This window comes from Notothenia coriiceps, unplaced genomic scaffold (assembly GCF_000735185.1).
Source record: "Notothenia coriiceps isolate Sejong01 unplaced genomic scaffold, NC01 NC01_scaffold00037244, whole genome shotgun sequence".
Classification (NCBI taxonomy): Eukaryota; Metazoa; Chordata; class Actinopteri; order Perciformes; family Nototheniidae; genus Notothenia; species Notothenia coriiceps.
In genome coordinates, this window is record NW_011369945.1 from 15,499,207 (window position 1) to 15,526,996 (window position 27,790).

The following is a 27,790-nucleotide window of genomic DNA, read 5'->3' on the forward strand; positions in this document are numbered from 1 at the left end:
TATAACTGCATTCCTCTTCTATTCTTTTAGCTGTAGCTTCTATAAGCAAGCAAGGTTGCGTTGACCGGTCCGTTGAGCCGGGGGCACTGCTCGTCCGGGGAGCCGCTCCCATGTTTTCTTTGTGTTTGCCGGATAAGTTAGTCCCTCCCTGCGTTGTGGCGATGGGCTAATGCTAATGCTAATAAATGCTAATGCAAGGAATACGCATAAAATGGTGGCTTCCACAAAACCTTTTGACGTTTACGGGGCGTGGTTTGCAATCCGCCCAGCCAATCAGACATAGGAATCTTGTTCTCCCACGAAAGTCCCTGCTCTCTAGCAGGGACGGAAAAGGGGGTGAAAAGGTTCTGATTAAGTCATTTTAGTTCCGGCTCTTTTTGGTGTGAAAGCGACATTTCGGAACTATATCGGAACTAAAGTGGGAAAAGTACTGCGGTGTGAACGCGGCTATTGGTGCTCTAGGAGGAGATTCAGGTGATAAGGTGGGGGGGGGGTTACCTTGGTTGGTGATTGGCTAATGGTTACACAAGCCAAAAAATCGTTATGACATCATAAAGTGGCCAAAATCTGATCAGCTAATTTTCAGACAGGTTTTTATAGAAATGGATCAGGACAAAAAGAGAGAGAATCTTTTTCCTGAAACTTTCAGAGTCTCTTTCCACATGTTGATGTAGAAGAGACATGAAGAAGTGGATTTTGCATAATAGGTGACCTTTAAATACATACATGATCTATCAAGATGAGTAATGCAAAATTGTAAAAGATACTTGGTTAAAGTACTTTATTACATTTCACCACTGGAAAAATAGTCTAATAAGAAAACAGTTGCCACGGAAAGCCTTTCAGAGCAAGCAGACTGCACAGCATGGTCCTGGGCTAAAGTCACAGGGAGGCCAATCACCACCTCCGTCCATCCTCTGTGCAATTGATCCAAGCTTTGTCAGGTCAGCCCTGTCAGCAAAAGAGCAGCCTTTCCCATCTTCAAACAGCTGTACACACAAAGCCGGGGGTGGGGTAGACGTCCACCTGAGGCTAGTACACCACTGAGAGCTAGGAATTACTAAAAAACTATCTTTTATTGGAACATTTCTCTTTCCTAATAGGGGATTTGGCAGATAACGTGCAGAGAAGTCTCTAGGTCTGCAAAGCTCAACCCCCTGCCTGGTTGGAGTCCCAGTGCTGTTACATTGACTAATAGTCTCCCTTCATTCTGCTGCTCACTGAGCCCAGACCCTCCTCCTCTTGATGCTTATTCATTTTCCGCCTCCGAAAACAAGCACACAGCCCACTACCCAACATGCTGAGTAATCAATAAGTGTAAAAGTTAAGGAAAACCACACTGACTAGGCTTTTTGTTGTGTCTTTTCTTTCTGAGCAGTACCAAAGCCTGCCTAAGTGGTGCATGGTAATGTGACTGATATAACATTGTATTCTCTCTAGGGTTAGGGTTAGGGGGGGCAATGTCAGTCAGTCAGAAGGTCCGTCCTTCATTTAATTGGAATGAAATATCTCTTTCATGGATTGCCAAGGCATTTTGTACAAACCTGATTTTCTTGATTCTCCGACATTTACTCTAAGGCAGGGTTGTCACACTCAATTTCAACGCGGGCCACATTCGCATAAAGGTTGCACTCAAAGGGCCGGTTGTAACTATATAAATATATATATAAAATGTATTATATTACATTATTGCCTCTGAATTGGATTATTATCGGATAGGATAATAACTTAGTAATTAATTACGTCTGAAAGCAGAAATCCAGGGCAAATAATTGCAAGTCTCTTCAGTGGCATGTCACAAAACAAGATGCATTGTGGGACATGTAGTTTATGGGCAACGTGCTTCTGTAAATCGGCATGTAACCATAATAAACATTTTATATTCTTTGCAAGCTCTTGCGGGGCAACATAAAATGAAGTCGCGGGCCGGATTTGGCCCCCGGGCCTTGAGTTTGAGACCCCTGCTCTAAGGCTACCAGCGGGATAAACACGCAATAGCACATATCACAACAACAACATTGTCTCTGACCCCAATCATGTCCTAAGCAGTGAATATGAACTGCTCCCCTTGTGCACCAGTCACTCCTTAAATTAAATACAGAGATAAATCCGAGGTCGAATCTACGTCAAAGGGTCTTGAATATTGTCTTTGGTGATTGTAATAGTCTGTTGCTGGTATCTTGAATTGTCATGTGTCCCTGTTGATGTTGCAAATGGAGCTGCTGTGAAGCAAGAACAAATTCTATCTGATACAAATATTATTCTATCGTAATTATTCCCCTTATCAAATTAAATATTTTATTTTAGCCTAGCTCTATTGGATTCAAACCCCCTTAGAGGTTTGGTATCACTTTTGATTATCCTGACTTCTGGTCCATTGTTTGAATTTGTTTCAAACTTTGGTTGATGAATAAAAGGCTGTACAACTAAAAGTGATATCAGCGGTATTGTTAACTAATGTATTCGGCTGCTAAGAAAATATAGTCATGCTAACATGCTAAACTTAGATGGATCATGATAAACATTATTCCTGCATATCATTAGCATGCTAGCATTTTCATTTTAAGAATTTAGTTCATAGGGCAACTGTGTTACAGTTTTTTTTACTCTCCATTTTCTGTTTATTGTATGTGTCTTTTAGGTATAAAGTATTTTATTTATATTCACCGATTACTCTTGCAAAAATGCACCATTCACACACTGATTCCTACCCTGATGGCTTCCATCAGGATCTAATCTAATGCTCATTCTCACACACACTCACACAATAATAGCTTTCCCACCTAAAGCAATTTGTTGAATTAGTTGGTTTAAAGCTGCATTAAATGTTAATGTACCATCATTAAAGGTGGGGTAGGTAAGTTTGAGAAACCGGCTTGAGATACACCTTTTGTTATATTCCATGGAATGCTCTTAACATCCCGATAGCAAAGAATATCTGAAGTGCTTTGACAAAAAAAACATAAATAAATGTCATCTGTGGAAGCCGTGGTGCTGTAAAAAGCTCGACCAATCATCTGAGCCGGCCCGGCTGAAGTAACTGGATGGCCTACCTGCCTGTCAGCCTTCCATCTGTGCACAAACTTATCTCGTGCCCTCATTGGTCATGTGCGCGTTCGTGTGTGTTGGAGGAGGGGCTCTGTAAGGAAGTGGCAGATTTTCTCCGGTTGTGTATTTTAAATTACCTACCCCACCTTTAACATTTTAAAACTGGTCATTCTTTCTGCCTTTTGAAGAACTAAGTGTCGTTCCAAGTTCATACTGAATACCGTTCAATGTGTTAGACCTCATAGAACATTTCAATAACTGTAAGAAAGAGCTGCATATAATGTGATAAAGAATTGCATGTTAAAGGATGTATGCGTCCTTACTTTAACACACACGAAGCAGTGAGGCTTAAGTCAAATGTATGCGACATGCACTTAATAATTTGAGTTAGGGTTATTTTTGCATTTTTCATTGAAAAAACTATACTTGCCGTCTGTGTTATCAACTGTATGTGTTTTTGTAAATCTGCAACCTCTGGATTGTTGGTCGTACTTTTTGTCCTCATCTAAAACATGAATCTATGTGTGTGTCTCCAGCTCCTCTGCGCTACAAGACCATGACCATCGTCTGGATCTGCATGGCCTTGGTGTCCGCCCTGGTCACCTCCATGGCCATCATCATCTGCAGGAAACGGCAAGGCTACACTTTACCACACTACCCATCGCTGCTGTGTGTGGAAAACTTTCTTACGCTATCGTATCTCTCTGTGTATTGTTTCTTGTGATCAAAGCCCCTTGTGCACTGTGTTTCTCCTGCTTTCCCCACGTTAAGTAATGGCTCAGGAACAATGAGAATAACATGTTAGACTCAGCATGAAAATCCCTATGTAAATATATTTTGACTGTGTGCTTATGCCAATACTAATATTGGCAGAAATAACAAGTAGTTGATAGCAGAAGCTGCATACCTTTTCTGGGGTTATGAATAAATAAAACAGCCTAAACCTGAGTTTTAGTTTTTAAAAACAAAACTCCAACTGAGCTTCCTGTAGGGATAAAGTAACTCCATGGAGTTGCCAGTCACACAGAATGATAAGTTAGTCTCCAAAAATAGGGCCTTCCTTGAGGGGGTTATTTCTGTTTTCATCTTATTTTTGCAGGTTCCAATGTTCCCAGAGTCCTTTGTTTCCAGGGCCCTATGATCGAGGGGTCCTATTTTCCCCAGCTTTATATACAAACCTTTTGAAAACGTTTACAGTGTGTCGAAATAATATTAAACCAAGGAACATACAACGTTGGAAACATAGGGCCTTGGGAACATTTCACTATGGGAACATTTCACCTTGGGAACATAGGGCCTTGGGAACATTTCACTTTGGGAACATAGGGCCTTGGGAACATTTCACTTTGGGAACATAGGGCCTTGGGAACATTTCACCTTGGGAACATAGGGCCTTGGGAACATTTCACTTTGGGAACATTTCACCTTGGGAACATTTCACTTTGGGAACATTTCACCTTGGGAACATAGGGCCTTGGGAACATTTCACCTTGGGAACATTTCACCTTGGGAACATTTCACCTTGGGAACATTTCACCTTGGGAACATTTCACCTTGGGAACATTTCACTTTGGGAACATAGGGCCTTGGGAACATTTCACTTTGTAAACACATGTCCTTGGGAACTTTTCACCTTGGGAACGTCAAATATTGGGAACATAGAGCCTTGGGGACAAATAACTTGGGAACACAGGACATTGGGAACATAAAGCATTGGTACCATAGGGCCTTGGGAACATTTTACTTTGTAAACACATGTCTTTGGGAACTTTTCACCTTGGGAACGTCAAATATTGGGAACATAGAGCCTTGGGGACAAATAACTTGGGAACACAGGACATTGGGAACATAAAGCATTGGTACCATAGGGCCTTGCGGACAAATAACTTTGGAATAGGGCCTTTGGAACATATAACTTTGGGAACATTTCATCTTGGGAACACAGGGCCTTGGGGACAAATAACTTAGGAACAAAGGACATTGGGAACATAAAGCATTGGTACCATAGGGCCTTGGGAACATATAACCTTGGGAACATAGGGTCTTGGGAACATTTCACTTTCGAAACCTTTGTCCTTGGGAACAATTGACCTTGGGAACACAGGGCCATGGGAACATATAACCTTGGGAACACAGGGCCCTGGGAAAATAAACGCTCCCCGATTTTTTTAATTAAAATTATCTTTACTCTCCTTTGTCATGTTGAAATGTTCAAAATGCAGGAGCCAACACAACATCTGATTAATTAACTATCAGTTATAAGAGTCATGATTAGAGAGGAGTTTTGTAAACCAATGATTTAGCTTCTCTCTTCTCCTAAACACTCCCTCTCACTGTCTCATTTAGCAAATTTCAGAATGTGTAATTTCCACCTCAAAGTGGATTTAATTATGTTAATGCATGTCCAGTAGCTTGAAAGCCAAACGGTCCCACTTATCCCATCATCCCCCCACCCTGCTTCCTCTCTTCCACCTACATCTCTGTAGTACTGCATCAAATAATTAATTTCATTGGATGTAATTAATTCATACTTCAATGCATATTAAAATTTCATTACCATTCTGTTTGAGGGGGAGAACGATGTTGGGGGATTTAAAGATGTTATCCAGGAAAAATCAGCTTGTCATGACTGCTACGTACATTATTATTAATGCTCCTATGAAATATCACAAAGATGAGGAAGGTGGGCCACTTGCCAAATTACTATTAAACTGATGAGAAAATACAAACAACTCCCTAAGAAAGTTTGACTATTTACACAGGAGGTGAACCTGAATCCTAATGGGAAAATACTTTACAACACTGCAGATAAAATAAAGGATCACATTATTAAGTTACAAATTACATTGTTATCTTTATAATAAAAAATAATGTGCTTATGCTCGTGGTAAGCTATCACTTAACCTCTTAAGCCCCAATAATCTATGGGGGCCCCCCCAACGTAATTTACAGTTTTTTACCATGTTCAATCTGCATTTTCTTTAAATTAAAAAACATCTATATTGATTCTGACTTTTCTACATCCAACTCACAAGTTTATCATTACTTTGAGAACAAAGATTATTAATTTAACCCTTTTAGAAGGGAAGATATGTCATTTGTTCTGGGAATGTCATTTTCGAGCCTGAGACCTGAACAACAGGCTCAGGGTTGAACAGCCTAAAATAGTATTTACTGGAACGCTAGCATTGACACTTATGGATGACTTATGCCTCTATATCCTCACTTTATGAGACAATTTAGCTGATTTAGTAGCTGATTAGTGTCCAGAGCTAAGGAATAATACCAATAATGCATTGTGAAAAAACGATTTATTGATAAACTGTATGTATAAGGAAAAAGAGCTAAATCAACATGCTACAAGTCTAAAGTATTTAGCAGCACACATGGTTATATATTATATTTATATAACACCTTTAAAACAGAGTTACTCAGAACTTTACATAAAAACAGATCACAATTAATTACAAAGATTGAAGCCATTCTAAAAAAAGTAGTCAGAAATGTTTTACCCCACTGCATTACTGTACATAAAGGAATTCTTAAATGATTATTAAACAAACCAAAATGACCCTATTCCTAGTGTTTTGGAGTAGTAATGTTATTTGTGCAGAGTCATGGGAAATAGCTTGAGTGACTGATGCTACATTCTGGTTGTAGCTTATATAGTAGCTTACTACTTTTAACACAAAGGTAGTATTTCTGTATTTCTTACTGCTTCACTTAGGAATAGTTTATGGCTTCACCGGATACAATTTCAAAGTATAGATTCCCCAACATCGATGATATGTGTTAACAACCTTTTTCCGTCTCTCCTGAATGTCTTTCCGAGATGTGTTTATTGTGCCTTCTTATCATAAATATTGATGTCTGTTGTTCTAACTTGAAAACATGGAGGAATAGAGAGTCGATTAACATAAAATGAAGGATCTTGTTAATAATAAGTTGAATGATTGGTTCCACATTGTTGCAAGTGGAAAACCTAATTAACAGGGAGAACAGCTGACTGGTTGTTCTTTATAAATAACTAACAATCACTTGTGATGAATAGCTCTGTTGAAGTTAATATTTCATTAATAACATGTATTGACTAATTAATTATGAGCTTGATAGTCCAACATTGTCCTGTATTCATGTGTGTGTGTGTGTGTGTGTGTGTGTGTGTGTGTGTGTGTGTGTGTGTGTGTGTGTGTGTGTGTGTGTGTGTGTGTGTGTGTGTGTGTGTTTTATACAGACACTGTGGTTACAGCAAAGCCTTCCAGGACTCTGATGAGGAGAAGATGCATTACCAGAACGGTCACGGTATGTTTAGCCCACGCCTCAGTTCCAACCAATATATATCAATTTGATTGCATCCCCATGTATTGCATTAAAGTTCATCGTTAGAGAAAACACATTTCATAACTCGCTGAGTGATAACAGGGGCACACAGGCCTTATTTCCTGCAGGCTGTTTATTCTGCGAGTCATTTCTTCTCTTTCATCAACCCCCCCCCCCCCCCCACACACACACACACACAAGTGACATGGGGCTCAGATGTGATGTTGTTCTCATTCTCCGATATGTGACCAAATGCTAATTTTGTTTATCTTAGTGTCGTTCCCCGACGCGAGGTTTTATATCGACCCGCACACATACGAGGACCCCTGCCAGGCGGTCCACGAGTTCGCCCGAGAAATTGAAGCTTCCAGGATCAAAATAGAGAAAATCATTGGCTCAGGTAAAACCGTGTACACACACACACACACACACACACACACACACACACACACACACACACAGAGGGAAAATCATTGGCCGGGCTAACTTGAAATCATTGGCCGGTGTAAAGGCTGTGGTGTGCAGCAGAGAGGAGGATGGCAGTAAGGAATCAGAGCGTTTCGTGGAGCTGTCAATCAAAGTTCCTCCGACGGGCGAAGAATACTAACACTGTGTCAGCGCCACAATATATGACTCCTGCAGACATAACGCCAAATATTCAGTATATCATTGAGAAAAAACAAACAACAGCAATCATACTTAAAGTTCTGCTGGGCTCCAGATAAGAAGTAATGAGAAAGAGGCTCATGGATGATTAGCTTACTTCCAGTTTTGCACATACATGTAGCCGGTAAGTGGATTTGTTTCTCTTATCTAACACAGAGATTTAACTTCCTGTAGTCCTCTGGTAGAGTTTGTGATTAGAAATATTTTCAGTCGCAAAAATAACCATTACCACAAAAATAACATGGATGGTTTCATATTATGTTTTTTGTAAGAATTAAGATCGCTTCTTTCATTAAGTTGTGCGTGTTTCATTTACATTAAAGCATTCAGTGTCATTATGTCCTGCCATTACATTTTTATAAATCCTCGATAAACGTTGACATCTACCACTCTCATAATCCATCAAGATATGTTCCTTTGATCTTAACTATTGTACACGTCCAATGTTTGCCTTTTGTTAACTGGGTTTAAATTAGGTCCTTTGATCATAAATGCAAAGAAAGATTCGTAAAAATTGTGGTAATGAGTTGGAATGAAGTTGGATTTAAATGTGTAACCCAGATTAACGTGATTATTTATACAATAGGCTACGATAACCAGGACAAACATTTCACAGTAAAGGGGAAAACAAAGACACATTTACAATATCTGCTTATGAGTTGGGGGTGAATCTGAGCACATTGCATGTTGAATACAGATTAAAAAATGTCAATGTCTTATGTGCCTAAATTGGGATCATTGTTGTGTTTGTGTTAAGGTGAATTTGGGGAGGTGTGTTATGGACGTATGAGACTCCCGGGGAAAAGAGACATCCCAGTGGCGCTGAAGACCCTGAAGGCGGGATACACGGAGAAACAAAAGAGGGACTTCCTGGCGGAGGCGTCCATCATGGCTCAGTTTGACCATCCTAACGTCATCCGCCTGGAGGGGGTAGTAACCCAAAGTATGATTTATAACCTGTCTCTACAAGTTATAGTTAGGACAGAACACCTGGAATATTACTGATCAAGATAAATAATAATTAAAAACAATATAAGTCTACATATTCAAGCTCACAAGCCTCATAACATTGTTTAGGGCTACGGCTACACTGCAAAAACGCCCTGTAAAATTTAAGGCCAAACGTTCTAGATATAAGCATGCTGGCACTTAAAACAAGCACATGTGGCTGCCAGTGCAGTAAGCAAATTTCACTTGATAAGATGTCTTAAAACAAGTCAGGCTGTCCGACTGTCATTATAGCCCATAACATCTTGAAATAAGATTAAAAAGACTTCTGTATTGTGTACGTTTGTATTTGTTTCAGAATTCCATAAATCTCGTGTCTGACTAATTATATAATAGTAATATTATTGTGGAAATTTTGTCTCAATGAGGTCTTGAAATGTATTTGTCTAGTGTTTTTAATTCCTTTGTGTCTATGTTTTTTTTTCATCAGGTCTTTACAAAATGGGGTTGTATTTTTTTTTTTTTTCGCAAATGACAGTATTTCCTTAAGAATTTACTAATAATTTTGTTTTTGTGTTTTTACTGGGATAAGGATCACATTATTATTCTCATTACAATAAACACGTCTCAGTACCCTTTTTATCGAACTCACTGACTACGATGTAAGACCAAATCGCGAATATATCAGTCGAATGATGAAATTTATTTGTGTTCCATCATTAATTATTGACATAAGGAGTGACGAAGTGAATCCTTATCAAATACCGAATGTTGGCCTAGTTAAAGTTTCATATCTAAGGGGTTTGTGTCCTCTCTATTTCTATTATATGTGATAAAAATGTATAGATGTTTATGTTGACCTATTGTATATGTCTCTCTCCTACTTTACAGAAAACAGGTAAGAATAGTATTTATTTATATCTATGTATTCTTATTTTCTATTTGTATTTTACTTTGTCTCTCCTTCTCTTCTCTTGCTAATTGTATTTACTTCCTAGAACAATTATTTTCAACTTACTAACCAAGGTGTATATAACTTTATATTTTTGTTCTCTCCTTTTTGTATTAATTGTCCTTTTCTGTGTCTGATATTAATTATATGTATTATATTATTGTTTGTTGTTATACTACTATCTTATTCTTGTTCTATATCTTTCAATTATTATATTATGTAATTGTACATATATCCTCTTGTATTAATTACTCGTAATACTACTAGTGTAATTTTATGGTATCATAAGTACACAACACACACCACACACCACACACACACAAACACACACACACACCACACACAACACACAACACACACCACCACACACACACCCACAACCCACACAACACACACAAATATATGTCTGTGACACCAATGTCGTTTCGGAAGGGTTCCGTGAGACTACTCCTCCTTTCCTACGTAATGGTCTTGCCAGTGCCATACAAATCGCGGTGCGGAGTCAAGGTTTGGTTATATATTAGTAAACTAACGTGGGGTACATAACGTAATTTCAAGTAGCAATCTTTTTGTTGTAAAGTATTTGAGGCGACTCACTAATTGTCCCCGGTGGTGTTCCGGAATTAAAGGACGTCCGACAAATAAAGACGCTCAGTAAAGAAGAGAAAGTAGTGGGGGTGTGTGCTGTGTGTGTGTTCACTGTACCCCGAGTCCTACACTACAACAAGAGTAAGAGGTTATACCACTGGTTATACGATTAAAACAAATAGAATCACAGCAAGGGCTGCCTCAAAAATTTATAGGCTGGGCGTGCTGTATGCTCCGGGGACGGGTCCGCCAGGGTGCTCCAAGCGGTGCTCTTTAACTTCGAAGGTCTAGTTTTATCTCTTGTTAGTAACCGAGTTCCATTTTGGCACATGTGTGTGTGTATATTTATTATGTGTGTGTGTGTGGTGGTGTGTTGTGTGTGTGTGTGTTGTGTGTAGTGTGTGTGTGTTGTGTGGGGTGGTGGTGTGTGTGTGTGTGTGTGTGTGGTGTGTGTGTGTGTGTGTGGTGTGTGTGTGTGTGTTGTGTGTGTGTTGGTTGTGTGGTGTCTTCCCTTTTAGTAACCGGGCACCGGGATTGAACTTAGTTAACCGGCCACATTTCGACACCACACCGTCGTTCTCGCTCCTCCTAGCCGTCATTTTCCTTAGTCTCGGCAAAGGGCACGCTCGACAGTTAGTTTCTCTATAGGAGGCTTGTTTCTTCGTCTCTATGTATGTGACACAGTCTGCTGGTGTTGTTTTATATACTGAGATTCGCTTTTGTATGCTGTATAATATTTTGCTAATAATAGATACGTCTTTTTTGTTTGTGTCCTGAGTATAATTCAAGACGACCCGAGGTCTATTTTTCATTACTGCTTTCTCCGAGTACCTATAATCGAATGAAGGTCAAAACGTGTTTATTTGTTATTTCCTGTTGCCTATTCTTTTACCTAAATAAGTAAGTAATAATAGTATTGTGTCTCTAAATTGTAAGGACATCGGAGTACCAATTCTTCAAACACTAATTTTGTAATAAATTTGTCTAGTTGTTTTATTGTAAAGGTGTTTTTATTGTATCGCTCCAAAAGTATAATACAAAAAACATTCTTAATTCTAGCGAAGAAAGTAATTCAACACGCACAAAGTAAATGTAATTTCGTAAGTCACAGTAATACAGGACGGTAATGTAAAAATATTTAGGAGCTATTTGCAACTGTAGATGGTGAGAGTATTAGGTAGTTCTATACAAGGAAACTAGAATTGATAACATGTGCAGGTTACAAACGGAAAACAATTGACCCAAATTTAATCCAGGAAACTAGTATTTACGTTTCTTTCTAAGCATTTTTAACACCATTACTCAACCTTACTTCAACCTAAATTTACACATTGGGTCTAATTGCACTAATAAATATGTTATCCGATGCTATTGGTCCTGTTTGTAAAGTGTCATTTCCCCTTTTGTTTCTGTGTAAATGTTATAGACGAATACTCAACCCCCACTTAGACTCGTGTAACGTACAACTTATGTCTAATTTTTTACAGTTACAGAATACACGGATTTAACCCTAGTAACAACACAAACACAATTCCACTTAAACCCCTCCACACAATACCTGCATACTCTGAGGGCCCCTTTTCTCTGTAGGGTCACCGCGACTTCTGGGACTTCCGCCCTATGTGCCTCTTTGTTTTCTCCCTGAAGGACCGCCTCCGCAGGTAGTACCGAGTCAAACTGGTAGGATTGCAGTAGGCGGACCTCCCCCATCATTGGGTTTCATACTAAATATTGGACAGAGATGTTCAATATCAATCCTGTCTTGTGGACCTTATAATGACTAGTTCTATTTATTATTAATTTTTGTTATATTCAGATGTATAAGTTCGAGTGTTCGGAGTATTGTAACAAATCCCGATGCCGATGTGACGTTTTTGCGGGACATTTTAAATTCCGGTTTGCAAGATCTATATTCGTACGACCGTGAATTTTGTTCGTGTACACCGACGGTCACGTCATTCGTTTAAAGTGAACTATTCTACAGAATTTTGTTCAGTCCGACAGGCTGACAGTAATATCGGGTATTGTAGAACTTTATTCTAATTTTTCTGATTAAAGTTTCGGTTAGATCAATTCGGATAAAATACGTTCTTCTTCGGCTAATAGTGAGTTTTGATCCCATGAAAAAATCGTAGTTTAAATGAATTGTTACTCTAAATTACCTAAATCCCTCGCACACCGCGTCACCTATCACGCAAACCACAAATCCTATTCCCCCAGTGTCCAAGTTTGGGGTGACGTCAGTCCGTACAGCAGACACAGGGACTCTGTGAAGTGGGGTTTAACCAGGAAACCCTAACGGTGTCATAAACTCATACTTCCAACGGAAACCCTAATGGTCTTTTGAACGTTTTGCATCCGGAATTGTAAGTTTGTACTAGAATATCGTAGTGATTAAACCTTATAATTAAGAATCATCATTAGGGTTTCATTACGAAATAATTGGACAGAGATGTTCATATCAATGCCTGTCTTGTGGACTTTATATGACTAGTTCTGTCATTATTATTCAGATGAATAAGTTCGAGTGTTCGGAGTAGGTGACATTACAACAAAATTCCCAATCCCAATGCCCAACCCGTCTTTTGCGACATGTGAACTCAGGGAATTGTACTTGGATAATCTGTCAAAGAAAAATTACATAAACCTATAGTTAAAGGAACTTCAATCCCATTATACGAAAATTGTTGTAGAATATGTTGTAATGAATGTGGAATGCTAACTTACCGAAAGAGTTATTGCCATTTTGCCGTCTGTTAAACGATCCAGTACATTTCATTTTATATGGACTAGACCGAATTATATCTCTTTGCAACTGTCAATTGTCTACATTGTAAATTCCCCCTGTAAGACTGAAATACAAAGTGATTTGGTACCTGTTTTATTCATTGAATTAAATGTTAAACAACCATACCCTTGCATTAAATTTCCTGAACACAATGCCTATGTACAACTTGAGAGCAATTTACGACATGTATGTCAAGACAAGTCACATCTATACGGTCAGATAGTAGGCGGACCAAACGGATTTCTTTAATATTCATCCCTGAATCCCGACGAAGCTACTATCTGACGTATAGATGTGACTTGGTCTTGACATACAGTGTGTAAATTGCTCTTCAAGTTGTACATTAGGGCATTGTGTTCAGGAATTTAATGCCAAGGGTATGGTGTTTAACATTTTGAATTCAATGAATAAAAACAGTACAAAATCACTGTTGTATTTGCAGTTTAAGGGGGGAATTTACAATGTAGACATGCAGTGCAGAATTAAATTCGGTCTAGTCATATAAGAAATGAATTGTACTGGATCGTTTTAAACAACGTAAAAATGCAAAACTCTTGCGGTAAGTTAGCATTCCACATGCGATTACAACATATTCGTCGCAACAAATTTATGTATTAATAGGGATTGAAGTTCTTTAACTATAGGTTTATGTATTTTCTGCAAGATTATCCAAGTACAATGTCCCTGAAGTTCAACATGTCCAAAAGACGGGTTGGGATTGGGATTGGGATTTTGTTGTAATGTACCTACCCGAACACTTCCGAACTTATTCATCTGGAATAATAGATTGGACAGAGACTAGTCATTATAAAGTCCACAAGACGGATTGATAATTGAACGATTCTGTCCAAATATTTCGTATGAAAGACCAATGATGATTCTTTAATTATAGGTTAATTCTCGATAATTCTAGTACAAACTTACAATTCCCGGATCCGCAACCACCACGTTCAAAAGACCGCATTGGGTTTCGTGAATGTATGATTATGACACCCGTTAGGGGTGTTCCCTGGTTAAACACCACTTCACAGAGTCCCTGGTTGTTGCTGTACGACTGACCGTCTCCCCAAACTTGGACACTGGGGGAATTAGGATTGTGGTGCGTAGGTGACGCGGTGTGCGGAGGATTTTAGGGTATTAGAGTAAAATTTCATAAACTACGTTTTTTCATGGGACAAACTCACTATTAGCCGAAGAAAACGTAATTTATCCGGAATTGATCTAACGAACTTTNCCCAGCCAGAGCTTTAAGGTCGGCTGACTAGCTGCTAGGCTCTGGAACACTCTGCCCCTCCATGTGAGGTCGGTCCAGACCCTAGGTTTTTTTTAAATCAACACTAAAATACTCACTTCTCCCTGGCCTTCTAGTCAGAGCGGAGCACGACTCAGACTCCTGACATTTCCCTGTGTTTGATTTTTTAATTTGCTGTTGTAATTTATTGCCTTCTGTTTGCTATCGCAGTAAAGTGTTTTTTATTGCATTTGGCTCGACAAAAAAATCGTTTTTAAAAAAGTGTTGTATAAATAAAACCTGATTTGATTTTAACGGAATATTTTTTTGAAAACGAATTTGTTGCGTAAACGTTCCCGTGTAAATGGGGTCTTAACAACCTTAGTCAACGAGCTATAACTTAATTTTCAGTAAAACAAGCTAGACACTTTTACATTGTCTCTTTCTGCAGCTGAAGGAGAGACCAGTGGCAGGGACCGTGCAGGGCCAAAGAATCCAATATTTTAACAGTAGAGCCAAACAAAATCACTTCACAGATTAATGTAGGTAGTTTATATGTTGGTATAGCGCAACCAGCCACTGCTGAGGCTGAAAAAGGTACCGCAGCTAACCTCCTTCTGCACAGTGTTGATGTTGGTTCGACTTAAAAATTACGAAACAATCTGATGGCTTGTGTTTCAAGAAGCCAAAACAAAACTGCACTACAGTAGAGAATATGCGTAAATGTGGTTTATCTTGCTGCCCACCTAATATATCTGTGTGAGGGCTACAAGCCTCACAAACGAACACACATCTTAAAGTGTCTTACAGCTTACCTTGCTCCTGGCCAAAGGCTGAGCTGATGGAAAACACCTTTCTTTATAGATGTGTCAGCTAATTGGACTACGCCATTCCTCTCAAACCCTGAGGTGTGTTTAAAGAGGCCACTCCATTCAAGCCACCCCTTTTTAGAGCTTCTTCCCCCTGCATGCGACAATGGACTGACCAGTAAGTTCCTGCAGTGTGGAGATGAGAAGGGGTTATGTGAGTTGCTCTTGGGCAGAAGAGCACACAGTTTAGCTGCCCGGCTTATAACAGACAAAGATTCAATCTGAAAACTGCACTGGAACAACTCAACATCAAGGACATGGATTTCAAGGCAATATATGAAAGTAAATCAAGAAATGAAGCAAACAAGCTAATCTTCAAATTCCTCAAAAGCACTGGTCTGAGGATAAGGATTTAATATGAACATTTAATAACTCAACAGTAGTTGGCGATATATGCTCCAAGTGGAAGCGATTCGCCATTAAAGAAAAGAAGAAGAAGAAGAGCACACAGGATGTCACCCATTTTTGTGATGTTTTGTTTATGCATTAAATGCTAGATTGTGTTTGTTTATATCTACACCTTTTTTTGTTTAAACCGAATTGATTTTATTACCCATCTTAAGATTGTACATATATTGGGTAAATAAAATCCTTATTTTTGCACCTCAACCTGCATTCCTGATTTTTGCGTACCCTGGTCCTTCACAATCATCAAATCACTGATTAAAGTTCCTATTTTATGAATATGTCATGAGAATCTATAACGCATTCAGTTTATGCTGCACTATCAGGAGTTGCCCGGTATTCCAATAGGAAAGTTTAGCCATAAGAAAGGCAATCATTTGAAGTTTATAGCTCCAGCCAGCTAGACAGTTCAATTTTAGATTGTTCAATACAAACACTGTTATAGTAGCCCATTTGTCTACTCTACTCAGAGGCGGTAAAAGTATTCAGATCTTGTACTTAAGTAAAAGTAGAAGTATGAGAGGGTAGGATTACTCTACAAGTAAAAGTCCCGCATTCAAAAAGTTACTCTAGTAAGTATAAAGTTAAAATACTCATGATGATTGGTCCATTTCAGAATAATGACATTTTGATTATAATTATTGATGCGTTAAAGTGTTCTCAAAGCTGGTAAAGGTGCAGCTAGTTTTAATGACTTTGTATACTGCAGGGTAGCTGCTTCTGATTTAAGTGTTGATTATGTTTCACAATATGGTTTCACATCATTAATGCAAATCGGCAAAGTAACTAAAGGTATTAAACAAATGTAGTGTAGTAAAAGTACACAATTTACTTGTTGTGGATCTTAGTGGAGTAGAACAACAAACGAGCAAAACATGGAAATACTCAAGTAAAGTACAAGTATCTCAAAATTGTACTTAAGAACACTATTTGAGTAAATATCAGGTAAATATACTTAGTTACTTTACACCACTGGCTATACTATACCTTCATCTACGTTTTTTTTGTCATTTCCGGTAAAATGTCACCTGGGTCTGGTTTAAGCATGGGTTTAAGGCATTAGTCCACCTGTTGCTGACCTGTAGTGTGGCGGTTGTGGGAATCACAAAAAAGATTAACTGCTTCAATTGTAGTCCTGTTTTTTTTTGTATTGGTCCTATTTTCTTCAATAAACATCGTAAAGCTTTTACTTCAGCACAGACTTTTCCTTGGAACGAGTCACAGTGATTAGCCGAGTTTAGCTTCTCAAGCTAATTATTTATTTGGAAGCTAGCTAGATGTGCTACAATTAGTCCAAAAAAGATCGGCACAACAAAGACATGACTTCATGGACCGGATTCTAAGCTGACAGAACACATGGACGCTTGGGATAACGGAGTTTTACTTTCAATGGACATTATTGGAGCTTTTTAACTTTTCCCCCTCTGCAGATTGGAAAGGAAAACGCCTCAATTAGCCATGGCCGCGGCGGAAACGGATTGACTGCAGCGCATCACATCCACGTTTGTAATCCTTCTGTTTATGCTGTGAGTGTGTTTGAATCTATGGTTTGAATACAGTTTGGAAGTGCTGCCGCTTGTCCATTTCTGGACTGTTTTTGGCTTGTGTCGGTAGAAGTTGGCTGGTTGAAATAGCTGGAAACACTGTGTAGTAACATCGGCGAACACGGTTGGTTGGTTGGTACAAGTGAACGTAGTCTCAAGCAAACCACAAAGGCCTGGGCTTGCAAAGTTAAAACACTACTAACATAATTTTAAATTTGAAAAAGATGAGAGGGTCACACGTGCCAAGCACTCATGCTCTGCGTGTCCATATAATTGGCCAATCAGATGAAGCCAAAGCAGAAACTGTTCTTCCATGATGATATAAAGAAAAATCAGGAGAATAAGCTTTACAACGTGTCCTACACCCGTGTATAACAGTTTTCTACAGAAACAATTATTATATAATTCTGCAGTATAACTCCTTGCAAATAGTAGGCTAATGAATGAACACGAATGCATTAACATTCAGATAGATTAGTTCATTATTTATGAGCATTGGTTGTAACGTTCTTTGGTACAGCCAATGTCCGACATCGACATCTGCTGGTTAAGAAAGGGCAACGAGGGTCTATTTTTCATTTTTCTTTTTTGTTTATTGAAAATGAGGTTTGCCATACGATGTAAATAATGTCTAATAGACGTGTATTATTTATTTGTTTACAGTAAGATACTAATTCTTGTGGACAAATGAAGTCCTCGTCAATATTTAAAAACTCCCGACTGTCCCTTTTTAAATAGCCGAAATGACGTTCTCCATGGTACACGGGCTAGTGGCGCAACGGATAACGCGTCTGACTACGGATCAGAAGATTCTAGGTTCAAATCCTGGCTAGCTCGTTCCTTTTCCCCACCTGAAGATGCTTAGATTCCTTCTGCGTGTGCTGTGTTTGAATACAGTTTGGAAGTGAGGACTGTTTTTTGAGCTTGTGTTGTGCCTGCTGTTTATGCTGAGATCGGTGGAAGTTATTTGATATGTCACTGCAGTAGGCTATAGCTCCCTGCAATAGTCATGAATGCAACTAATGCACAAACATTTAGACATATTAATTAAGTATCTGTTTGCGCAAACCTATGGTGACCATAGGTTGTAATGTCCGTAGATACAGCCATGGTTGCAGTTGCAGCCTCTTGTGGATAACAAGGTCCTACAGCGACATCTGCTGGTCAATAAAGGCATAGTGGTGCAACGAGGGTCTATGTTTTTATTTCTAACAATGTTTTTTCTTTTGTTTATTGATACGTAGGATATAATACGCCACACGATCTAATGACTTGTTTTTACAGTGAGATACAACTTTGAGTCATATCGACCACTGGCTCCTTTAGTAAATACAAATACGCTGACTTTGGTCAAATACAGTCGGCACCCTCATATAAATTCGGGCTGTTTCTTTAAGAAGGCAAGATGACGTAGTATTTTTCCATCCGGGCTAGTGGCGCAACGGATAACGCGTCTGACTACGGATCAGAAGATTCTAGGTTCAAATCCTGGCTAGCTCGTACTTTTCCCGAACTAAAAAAACGAGTTTAGCAATGTTCTGTTCCCCTTTGCAGTATGATTTAAGCCAATACAACGAAATATGCAAACGTCTTAACAGTTTGGTTTCTCTTTCTCTTGACTCTATCATCCCTACAGTAATATACACTTATCTTAAATGTCCCTTCTGTGGGACTAATAATGGTATTTTGATTCTTATTCTTGTCATAAAACATTATTTCTTCTAAACACTACATGCTGTTAGAACTGTTAGAGAATACTTATATATGCAGAAAACTAGTGTTTAAAGTACAAAGTGTGTGACGTCATCGTACAATTCATCGGGCTAGTGGCGCAACGGATAACGCGTCTGACTACGGATCAGAAGATTCTAGGTTCAAATCCTGGCTAGCTCGTCCTTTTCCCCACCTTATTAAAAATGCGTCTACCTATGTTCTGTTCATAGTATGGTTAGGGGATTTGTACCGAAATATGCAAATGTACCAAATGGTTTGGTTTTCTCTTAGTCTCTCGTCGTTTTTCTCTATTATGTACAGGAGTATAACATTGTCCGTTCATAACATGTTTTTCCTTTCAAACAGTTATCTAAAAATATAAATATGTGAGACGTATTTTGTACTTAATTGTGCTAGTGGCTCCCTGCTAACTGTGAGTCGAGCTCATTCTTGGTATTGAGAGCCAATCCCCTCCCCGTCTGTTACCAAGATTCTACCAATAATTGACCAATCAGCGTATCCGTATACCTGGCGACTCTGCGGATAAATTATCTAGATATATTTTAAGTAAAGCACATGATGTTCAGGGATATTTTACTAACGAGTTGGGAACCGGACCACCTGTTTTTATTGTACCATTCATTTAAATACTAAACCTCACTTGTGAACTTAACTGGTGTCACCTCCATCCACCTCAGAAATATGCAAATGAACAAACGGTTTGTTTTTTCTCTTAGTCTCTCGTCGCTTTTCTCTATAATGTACAATAGTATAACATTTTCTTTTCATCAAACATTTTTCCTTCTATTTATTTAAAAATAAAATTGTGTGTGACGTCACCTTGTATCTCATCGGGCTAGTGGCGCAACGGATAACGCGTCTGACTACGGATCAGAAGATTCTAGGTTCAAATCCTGGCTAGCTCGTCCTTTACTCATTTTACCTCAGAGTAAAAATAATTTGATCCAGGCTCAACTTTATGTATGGTCTTAACACAAATGCATCGAGAAGATAAAAAAAACAACTTTGTATGTGTTTTACAAACTTTACAAAAATAAGTTTGTAGGTAAGACATCTGATCTTTTGCAATGAATTTATTAAATATGTTCCTTACAACACTCATACAGCACATATGTTAATGTTTGCGCTTCATCTTAATCTTCAGATGGCAATGAAATAAGCACTTCAAACAATCAAGTATTAAGTTAGTAAACTCAAGACATGAATAACATTTGCATGGCAAAGGTAGGCAAATAAAACACAGCAAATCAAATTAGTATTTAAAGGGTTTGCACAAAAGTCAAAATACAACAAAAGTAAATGATACAAGGCTATGGTATATATGTTTTTAAATAATAAGGATGCAAATGTAACAAAATACATAGATCTACAGGCCTAGTACAATACCAACCTCTTAGGTTCATAGGTGCATAGAAAACTCACAAATCTATCTCTAAGTGCTAAGAACAGTTAGCATTTGTAAATAATGTGTTTTTTTGCTACAGGAACATGTTAACCTTGTTCTCTGTGCATTCTTGCTCAGATTTGACAAAATAAAGTAATTCAAATGTTTTAAATGACTGTAATGGTAGGCCCTGAATCCACAAAGGCTTAGCAACCTGGGCATTATGAGATTGTTTAACATTTCTTTGGAATGGTCATGATAAAAAGTTCATATTTTATTCTTGCAGGAATTTGTATAAGAAATATAATTAGAAAATTATGGAATGAAGGATAGTTATGCTATGATTTTGTATATTCCTCATATGTAGGTACACATAAACGTTTGTTATTGCAATAGAAACTATATCATGAGTTGATTTTCCAATATCTTAGCTGGTGAGCCAACTGAACCATTAGACAGATTATGTATGGGTGAATTTGAATTGTAGTGTAAATATAAAGTTGAAGGTATCTAAACTGAGTTGTTTATATGAATTGTCTGTTGATAGTTACACAGCCAATGCAAATGATATTTACATAAAAAATCACATGGCAAGACTTCTGTAAAGTCCTTCTGTAGCAGGCAATGCTTAACTGTATCCATGTTAGGGCTTTGGTGTATTACAATACTTCATTATTGGGTCAAACTTCTTAAGGCATAATGGAAACTTCATAAACACTCCTTTGAAAATACAAATCAAACCAAAGTATGATCTGATGCATTGCATTAATCAATCCTCTACAACAAGAATTGCACGTTTCCACTCGGCTGTGGATAATAACACTTTGGCCTTTCCTCCACCAGGGTTCTCCCTCCACCTTCTGCAGGGTTAGTATGAGGCGGCTGCAGGGACGGGGGAGGAGCAGCCGGGCTCCATGTGCTTCAGGTGGCAGGAGTGGCAGAGGAGGTGTCCGTTCAGAGGGTAGCAGCGGTGACCCTCCTCGTCATTCAGCTCCATCTTACAGTCCTGAAGGCACAGAGGAAACAAAGCTGAGAAACATCCTCTGAAAGCTTACAGAAGAACAGAGGATAATTGGTCTCATTTCTGCTCTGTACTGACCTCATTTCCAACCACTGACAGATTGGAAAGCAATAATTACTTCTGAAGTGTGCAGAGAACATTCAGGATAGGTTTGATTTACATTCACAAAAAATATTTAAACTCCTCATTATTAGCCAATCTCAAAATTGTACATATGGAAGACAGAGCAAAAAGGCACAACCCTTAAAGGTGTCCTTTATCTGCCTTATGGTACACAATTTCATAAAATAAATAGACAAACATCTGACGTTGCTTTTCTTTGAGCCACTTCAAAAGATATGGCCTTTCAATACTTAAACGCAAATAAAATAGGTAGCTGCTCTAAATCCACTGATTTTTGTTTTTATGAAGTGAAAGACCAACATCTGCCTTTGGCAAAGGGAAATGTGCCACTTGAGTATAATGATGAGATGGAGATGATGAGGTAGATACCTGCTCTCCTCAGCAGTATGTCGTTACAGGCCAGACTGTAATTAAGATCAGGGATCTGCTCATTTGGATTTCTCTTAATGAGCCATTCAGCGGGGCCTGGCTCGCTGCCACTAAACTAAACTGTGAAACGGTAATGTACTTTCATTCAACCCACCTCACAGTGATAGCATTCCACATGATAGTCTTTGTCCATGGATACAACTCGAATGGTTTCATCAGACCCCTGGAAAGAAATTCAGACAGACAAACGCACTTAAAGGCACAGTCGCTAAAAGATATTCCACTGTCTTATTCTGACAAAAGCTTATCCAGATCTGTCGTCTCTATTCCATTGCATTTGTGGTTTAAGTGTTCGCCAATTATCCCAACAAGCATACTCAGTTGCTACACAGTCGGGGGAGTTTCATCACATTTTCTGGATTAACCATCGAAAAACAAGCTACAGCAAAACAGGGCTTGTTATTCACACGGGCAAACAAATATAGACACTGCAGGGAGGAGTCAATTATTTTTCAGTCATCTTTTACTGGTTATAATATTAGGCTGAGAGGAAACTCCCCTGAACATCCGTTACAACAGCCCCCCACCACAATACACACACACTCTACCTCTCCTCTAAATACATGCCTCACTGTTTCTCAAAGGGGAGGGTAGGGGACATTCCAGCGAAGTCAACTCTACTTTGGGACATTTCCCCGCTCCTTGTCAACACTTCACATCAAAGCCCAGAGATATTAGAGCTCACATTTTTCTGACCTATAGTCGAGTGTCTATATTGAACTGTCTGCCACTCACACAGCCACGCTCTGTGTCTGGGTCACTGAGTCTAGATAAGGATTTACAATCTGCTGAACTCCTGGTGAAAGGTTCAAGGTCATCAGGTAAAAGTGAACAGTTTTTAGATAGAGGTGTAAAACAGATTGATCATACTATGCAGGAATGAATTTAATATTCCTTCTGCATTGAGACGGGTCTTACTCTCCCTTTTCCTTTTACATACTTGACTTACAGTTTACACCTATGTTAATTACTATTTATTATTTCTCATTACTGTTTGCTTTCAATTCATTTGCAATCCTGTCTACTGAAAATATACCTTATTTTTTTATATTTTAACAATGTTTATATTTTAGAACATTTTATTGCACTATTTTGACTCTCGTTTTGCTTTTAATTGAAAGATTAGTTTTTGTAGTAAAACAGCCTTGTAGAAGGGATTCTGAGATCTGAGACTTTCATTGCTAGTGACTGCTTCTCTGTTATTTGTGTTCATATGATAACAATAAAGAACTTGCTAGAGGCTCTGACAGCGCTTTATTCTAAAACTAAAACACTGCCAGAGGCATGCTCCAACAAACCATATCATATACATATGGGTACACAATATAGAAAACTACTAGTGTTGTCCTCATCATCCGAGCATTAACTTATCAAAGCTTTAGATATCCATTTTCCAAATACTAAAAACGTAATCCCAGTGAGTGACAGAGTTTCAGTGTTTTCTTGGAACAAAACTATTCCTGTAACTAAAAGGATCTCAACCTGTGACAGATTTTGGAAAGGTTCAGCCGCAATAACTGTATATGAGAATTATGTCAAAATATGATAACACAGAAGATACGTGTGAGAATGTTTGGTGTAAGCTTACCTCTGAGGGCAGGATGGGCTGGTTACACGCAGCACATTTAGGCGCCAGGACCCTGGAAGAGCGCAGAGAAACACATTTTCATAAACCTGTTTGAACTTCGATCAAAACACTTTTCTCTCCACCTACACACAATTCATATTTGAGGTGTCTCTAAAGCTGTTGACCCTCCCTCCTTTCCCCCCGTACACTGAGTACGTTCAAGGTCCTGACTCAGCTCAGGAAATACCAGGTTCGCAGATGTGCTGGCTTTCTCTCACACACGTGATTCCCCAAATCCAGAGAGAAGTAGAAAAACAAAAAGCAAAAATGAATCCATATTTTCCACACAGATGGCTGGCACCTGGATGTCTGAGGGAATAACAAAGGGCCTCTCAGTGTGGATGGGCATGACTGTGGCTGAAAGTCAAACACACACTGTATACACAATAAGGTTTGCCTGATTTAATCAGTGTGGAGAACATGTGAGCGCTGCCAGTGCGCGGCCATGTTCCCGGCTGTGCTGAACATGTTGTCCCAGCAGGGAGAAGGCTGCAACTGTTGGGGTTAGAGTGCTACAGGTGCTTCTGCTGTTCACTTCCGCCTCTTCAAGTGGCTAACACGCACTTAGATTCATACCTCAGATGTTAGAAGCTCTGTTTTTGTCCTTACAGAGCATCTTGTGTTTGGATAAGAGAAGCTATGGCCGCACGCCACTCTTCACACCTCTAACTGGACAGTGCCCCCCCCCCCCCCCCCTCCCTGAATACACTTCTCATGTGTCTGACACGTGGCAGAGAGATTTAAATGACCCTTGTCGGCCAGATCCTGAAGGGGCCGGGGACTGAGCTGTCGTTCAACTTAGAGCAAGAAACCCAGACATTCTTTTCATGCTGAACTAATTCAACACAGATCAATCCTAATCAAAGGCTTGTGTTTCTTCAAAACACTGTCTTATAAGTAAGTGACACTCACCTGTGGTAGTCTTTCAGACAGTAGATTTTATTCTCAGTGTCCACAGTGAAGGGCACTCCGTCCAGGCTCTCGTTGCAGATGACGCAGCGGAAACAACCGGGGTGGTACGACTTCCCCAGGGCCTGCAGGATCTATTAAGAGAGGAATTAGGGAAATATAATGGTACATCAACCCTCTAATTCCTTCTGCTACTTCATATTGCCTCACTATCTGTATCCAATCAAATTCAAGTAGTTATTGTGTAAAAAAAAAACAGAATCTTTGCATTTGCAATAACTGCATTTGTATTGATCCCTGTGGGTATTATAGCCAAGAATAAAACAACACAGAATACTAAGGATAATATATAACAATGATTACACCTAATAAATACATCTAAAAGAAAAATCTATGAAGTTTTTTCAGTTTTAGATTTCTGCTGTGATATGGTTATGTTAAAAGAGCAGAGGAAGCAGAAACATTAAAACATCGTTATCACATCTTCTGGATAGAGATCATGTGGGCACCCATGTAGAAAAAATTCCTTAATAAACTGTGACACTTCCTGTCTTGATCACATGATTGTCGTGTGTGTGTGTGTTCTGTTTTGTCCCATGAGCCTGTGTGAGTGTGTATATGTGAGACAGAATGGGATGCATGTGCAGAGCAATGCTTCCGCCTGAGTCTTTATCCAGATGTGCCCACAGAAGATGAGGTAACTCAACATTTCTGCTGACGTCACCTGGCCTGGACAGGCACCCACACACAAACACACGTACACACACAAAAAGGACACACAACCGGAGAGAAGTAACAGACACTCACCATGTCCATGATCAGATGTCCACATGCGTTGCACTTGTCTGCAGACTGCTGGAACCCAGAGTACTTCAACAGGCAGAGAGAAGACGACAGTGAGGTCATTGGAATTTGGTTATTTCATGGATGACTCAAATCTCTCCGACTCTTTTTAAGACCAAACTGCTTCAAAATGTCTCCCAGGAAAAATCCAAAGTAGCCTATGTAGTGTGCTAAAACACTTGCTTAAAACTGATTTAAATAACACATTTCCTTCTAACAGAACAAAAAAATTATAACTGCCAGTACAGTTTGCGAATGTGAATATGGTGTAATTCCTCAGCTTTGTTCTGTGTTAATATGTGTGAGCGGTGTCGGTGAGGAGAGGCCACACGGACTGGCCTGGCAGCAGAGCAGATGTCATTAACAGCACATAGAGGGATAAGAGCCAGAGCACATTTTATTCAGTATACATTTTGATTTTAATTGAGGGCTCATGAGATAAAGACACACAGAGCTTCTGATGGAGGGAATATGAGGGTGAGTTGGCATACAAATATGGGGTTTCAATTTTGTTTAAAAAAGATTTTCTATATTTATGCATAATGAATGTTTTTCCATTTTTGTAAAGAACCTGCAGTGATTTGTGTGAACGGCCTGTCCGCCCTCTAAACCATAGCAACGCAGCTTCTCCAGTTACTGACCTTCCAGTTTGACCCGAGAGAGGAAACTGATAGGAATCGGCTGCATTAGATGCGAAAAAACTGGGCCACAAGGTCAATCCCTGTCCCCGATATTCTGTATTTACGTTGAAGGCTGACAGGTTGATATTAGGTTGCATTTAAGTGTTTGAGCAACACCTGTTTGAAGCAAAAATAGCATCTTGTTATTCGTAAAACTGAAGAGATTTGTAAAACTTGAGACGATAGAGATGTGGCATACAGCTCAACAGGTATTGTGTGTAATCTCAAGCTAAAGCAACAAAGGTCACAACACCACATTCCTCAGATGTGGTTAATGAAAGATTTAGTGTGTGGTCCACCGCTCACCAGAAAGTCCTCTTCACAGAAAACCCTTCCTCCGACATAGTAGAACGCCTTCCCTCTCAGCCTTCGACCTGCAGAAACACACAGGAAAGACCATTGGCATCATTTCACTCAAGGAATACAGCAGGGCCCGCACCTTGGACTCTTGAGAATGATTTGTATTATTGAATTACAATAAGTAGATTAAAGGAGATTAAAAAAGGTATGTCGACTCAATGATATCATTCTGAAATGTCTTCCTAGTAAATCAAAGCCATGAGGCCGGTCTCAGAAAATAGTTACGGCACTAATGCGTAAAGACCGTGGTGATTAATTACACCCATTGGAAGGTAATGGACCCTCTTGCAATATTCATTATATCCTGCTGAATCCCGGGTAGATAAATCAAACAAATGGATCTCCGGTGAGCTGGTGAAGGGTATATGCAGGACTCCTGAAGTCAAATGTAATACCTTAAGACGTTTTTTAAGACCCTTTCCATACATTTTAAGACCTCATCGCCACTTTGAGTTTTAACCGGTTACATTGGCGACACACTTTACCTCACATTTACTATATACAGTATTGATTGTCCTTCCTCCTTATCTTCCAACCATTTGGACGCAAACTTGCATTTCCCCATAACGATGTTGTTTAACAACCGGCGTAAACGGACCTTCGCGCGCTATCAGTCAGTGAGCGTGCGACGTCCTGTTCAGATGACGTCAAATCCAACGGGATGCCATAAATAAACTACACAGAATCACACTACACACCTACGCAATGATTACAGTCAGGCACACTGTAGAATACAACCTCTTTGGACAATTTATATACTTATTGAAAATAAGCTACAAAATGTAAGACCTTGGGAAATGCCCTTTAATACTTTTTAATAGCCTTCATTTTCGCTAAATTGATTGATCAACTTTTAATACTTTTTAAGACCCCGCGGACACCCTGTGGTGTCTTAATATAATATTGCTGGTTACACAGAGCGTGTTGAGGTAGGACAAGGAACACATCTGGATCGCTGATTAAATCCAATTAGTAGACAGGTGAGAGAGATTAAACACTCTGCTCTATTACATTTCACGGCATCCAGGCCAAGACCTACAGCGACCTGCTATTCTTCTTCTTTGTTCCTTTCTGGGGTCTCTCCACACGCTGCGTATGCTTCCTGTCTGTCTGTGCGCTTTAATAGTTCTATGGTCTGGAGCTGGCTTCTCATAATAACAGTACACACACACACACACACACACACACACACACACACACACACACACACACACACACACACACACACACACACACACACACAGAGTAAAACCACTTCACATAGCTATTTTTGCCCAGGTCCCACAGGAAGAGAAAACATTCCTGGCATTTTCTGAGTGTG

The 27,790-nt window shown here is 39.2% G+C and overlaps 2 protein-coding genes and 4 non-coding genes across 6 annotated transcripts in view; 5 read left to right on the top strand and 1 right to left on the bottom strand.

Moving 5' to 3' along the window:
- Positions 1-12,187, top strand: part of LOC104965349 (ephrin type-A receptor 8-like) — a 24,456-nt gene extending 12,269 nt beyond the window's left edge. The window contains exons 2-8 of the mRNA XM_010794305.1: positions 3,585-3,681; positions 7,283-7,350; positions 7,643-7,768; positions 8,792-8,977; positions 9,473-9,491; positions 9,874-9,880; positions 12,113-12,187. Of these exons, the coding sequence (XP_010792607.1) occupies positions 3,585-3,681; positions 7,283-7,350; positions 7,643-7,768; positions 8,792-8,977; positions 9,473-9,491; positions 9,874-9,880; positions 12,113-12,187 (578 nt within the window). The remainder of the gene's footprint in view (positions 1-3,584; positions 3,682-7,282; positions 7,351-7,642; positions 7,769-8,791; positions 8,978-9,472; positions 9,492-9,873; positions 9,881-12,112) is intronic.
- A 5,936-nt stretch (positions 12,188-18,123) lies between these two features.
- trnar-acg (transfer RNA arginine (anticodon ACG)) lies at positions 18,124-18,196 on the top strand. The gene has a single exon. It is a non-coding gene; the product is annotated as a tRNA-Arg (tRNA).
- Positions 18,197-18,786: 590 nt separating this feature from the next.
- trnar-acg (transfer RNA arginine (anticodon ACG)) lies at positions 18,787-18,859 on the top strand. The gene has a single exon. It is a non-coding gene; the product is annotated as a tRNA-Arg (tRNA).
- A 320-nt stretch (positions 18,860-19,179) lies between these two features.
- trnar-acg (transfer RNA arginine (anticodon ACG)) lies at positions 19,180-19,252 on the top strand. The gene has a single exon. It is a non-coding gene; the product is annotated as a tRNA-Arg (tRNA).
- Positions 19,253-19,925: 673 nt separating this feature from the next.
- On the top strand, positions 19,926-19,998 carry trnar-acg (transfer RNA arginine (anticodon ACG)). The gene has a single exon. It is a non-coding gene; the product is annotated as a tRNA-Arg (tRNA).
- A 153-nt stretch (positions 19,999-20,151) lies between these two features.
- LOC104964821 (LIM domain-containing protein 1) overlaps positions 20,152-27,790 on the bottom strand; it is a 17,650-nt gene continuing 10,011 nt past the window's right edge. Inside the window, exons 3-8 of the mRNA XM_010793698.1 lie at positions 26,416-26,483; positions 25,394-25,456; positions 24,590-24,720; positions 23,639-23,690; positions 22,145-22,213; positions 20,152-21,483 (exon numbers count right to left, since the gene is read on the bottom strand). Of these exons, the coding sequence (XP_010792000.1) occupies positions 21,346-21,483; positions 22,145-22,213; positions 23,639-23,690; positions 24,590-24,720; positions 25,394-25,456; positions 26,416-26,483 (521 nt within the window). The 3' untranslated portion in view covers positions 20,152-21,345. The remainder of the gene's footprint in view (positions 21,484-22,144; positions 22,214-23,638; positions 23,691-24,589; positions 24,721-25,393; positions 25,457-26,415; positions 26,484-27,790) is intronic.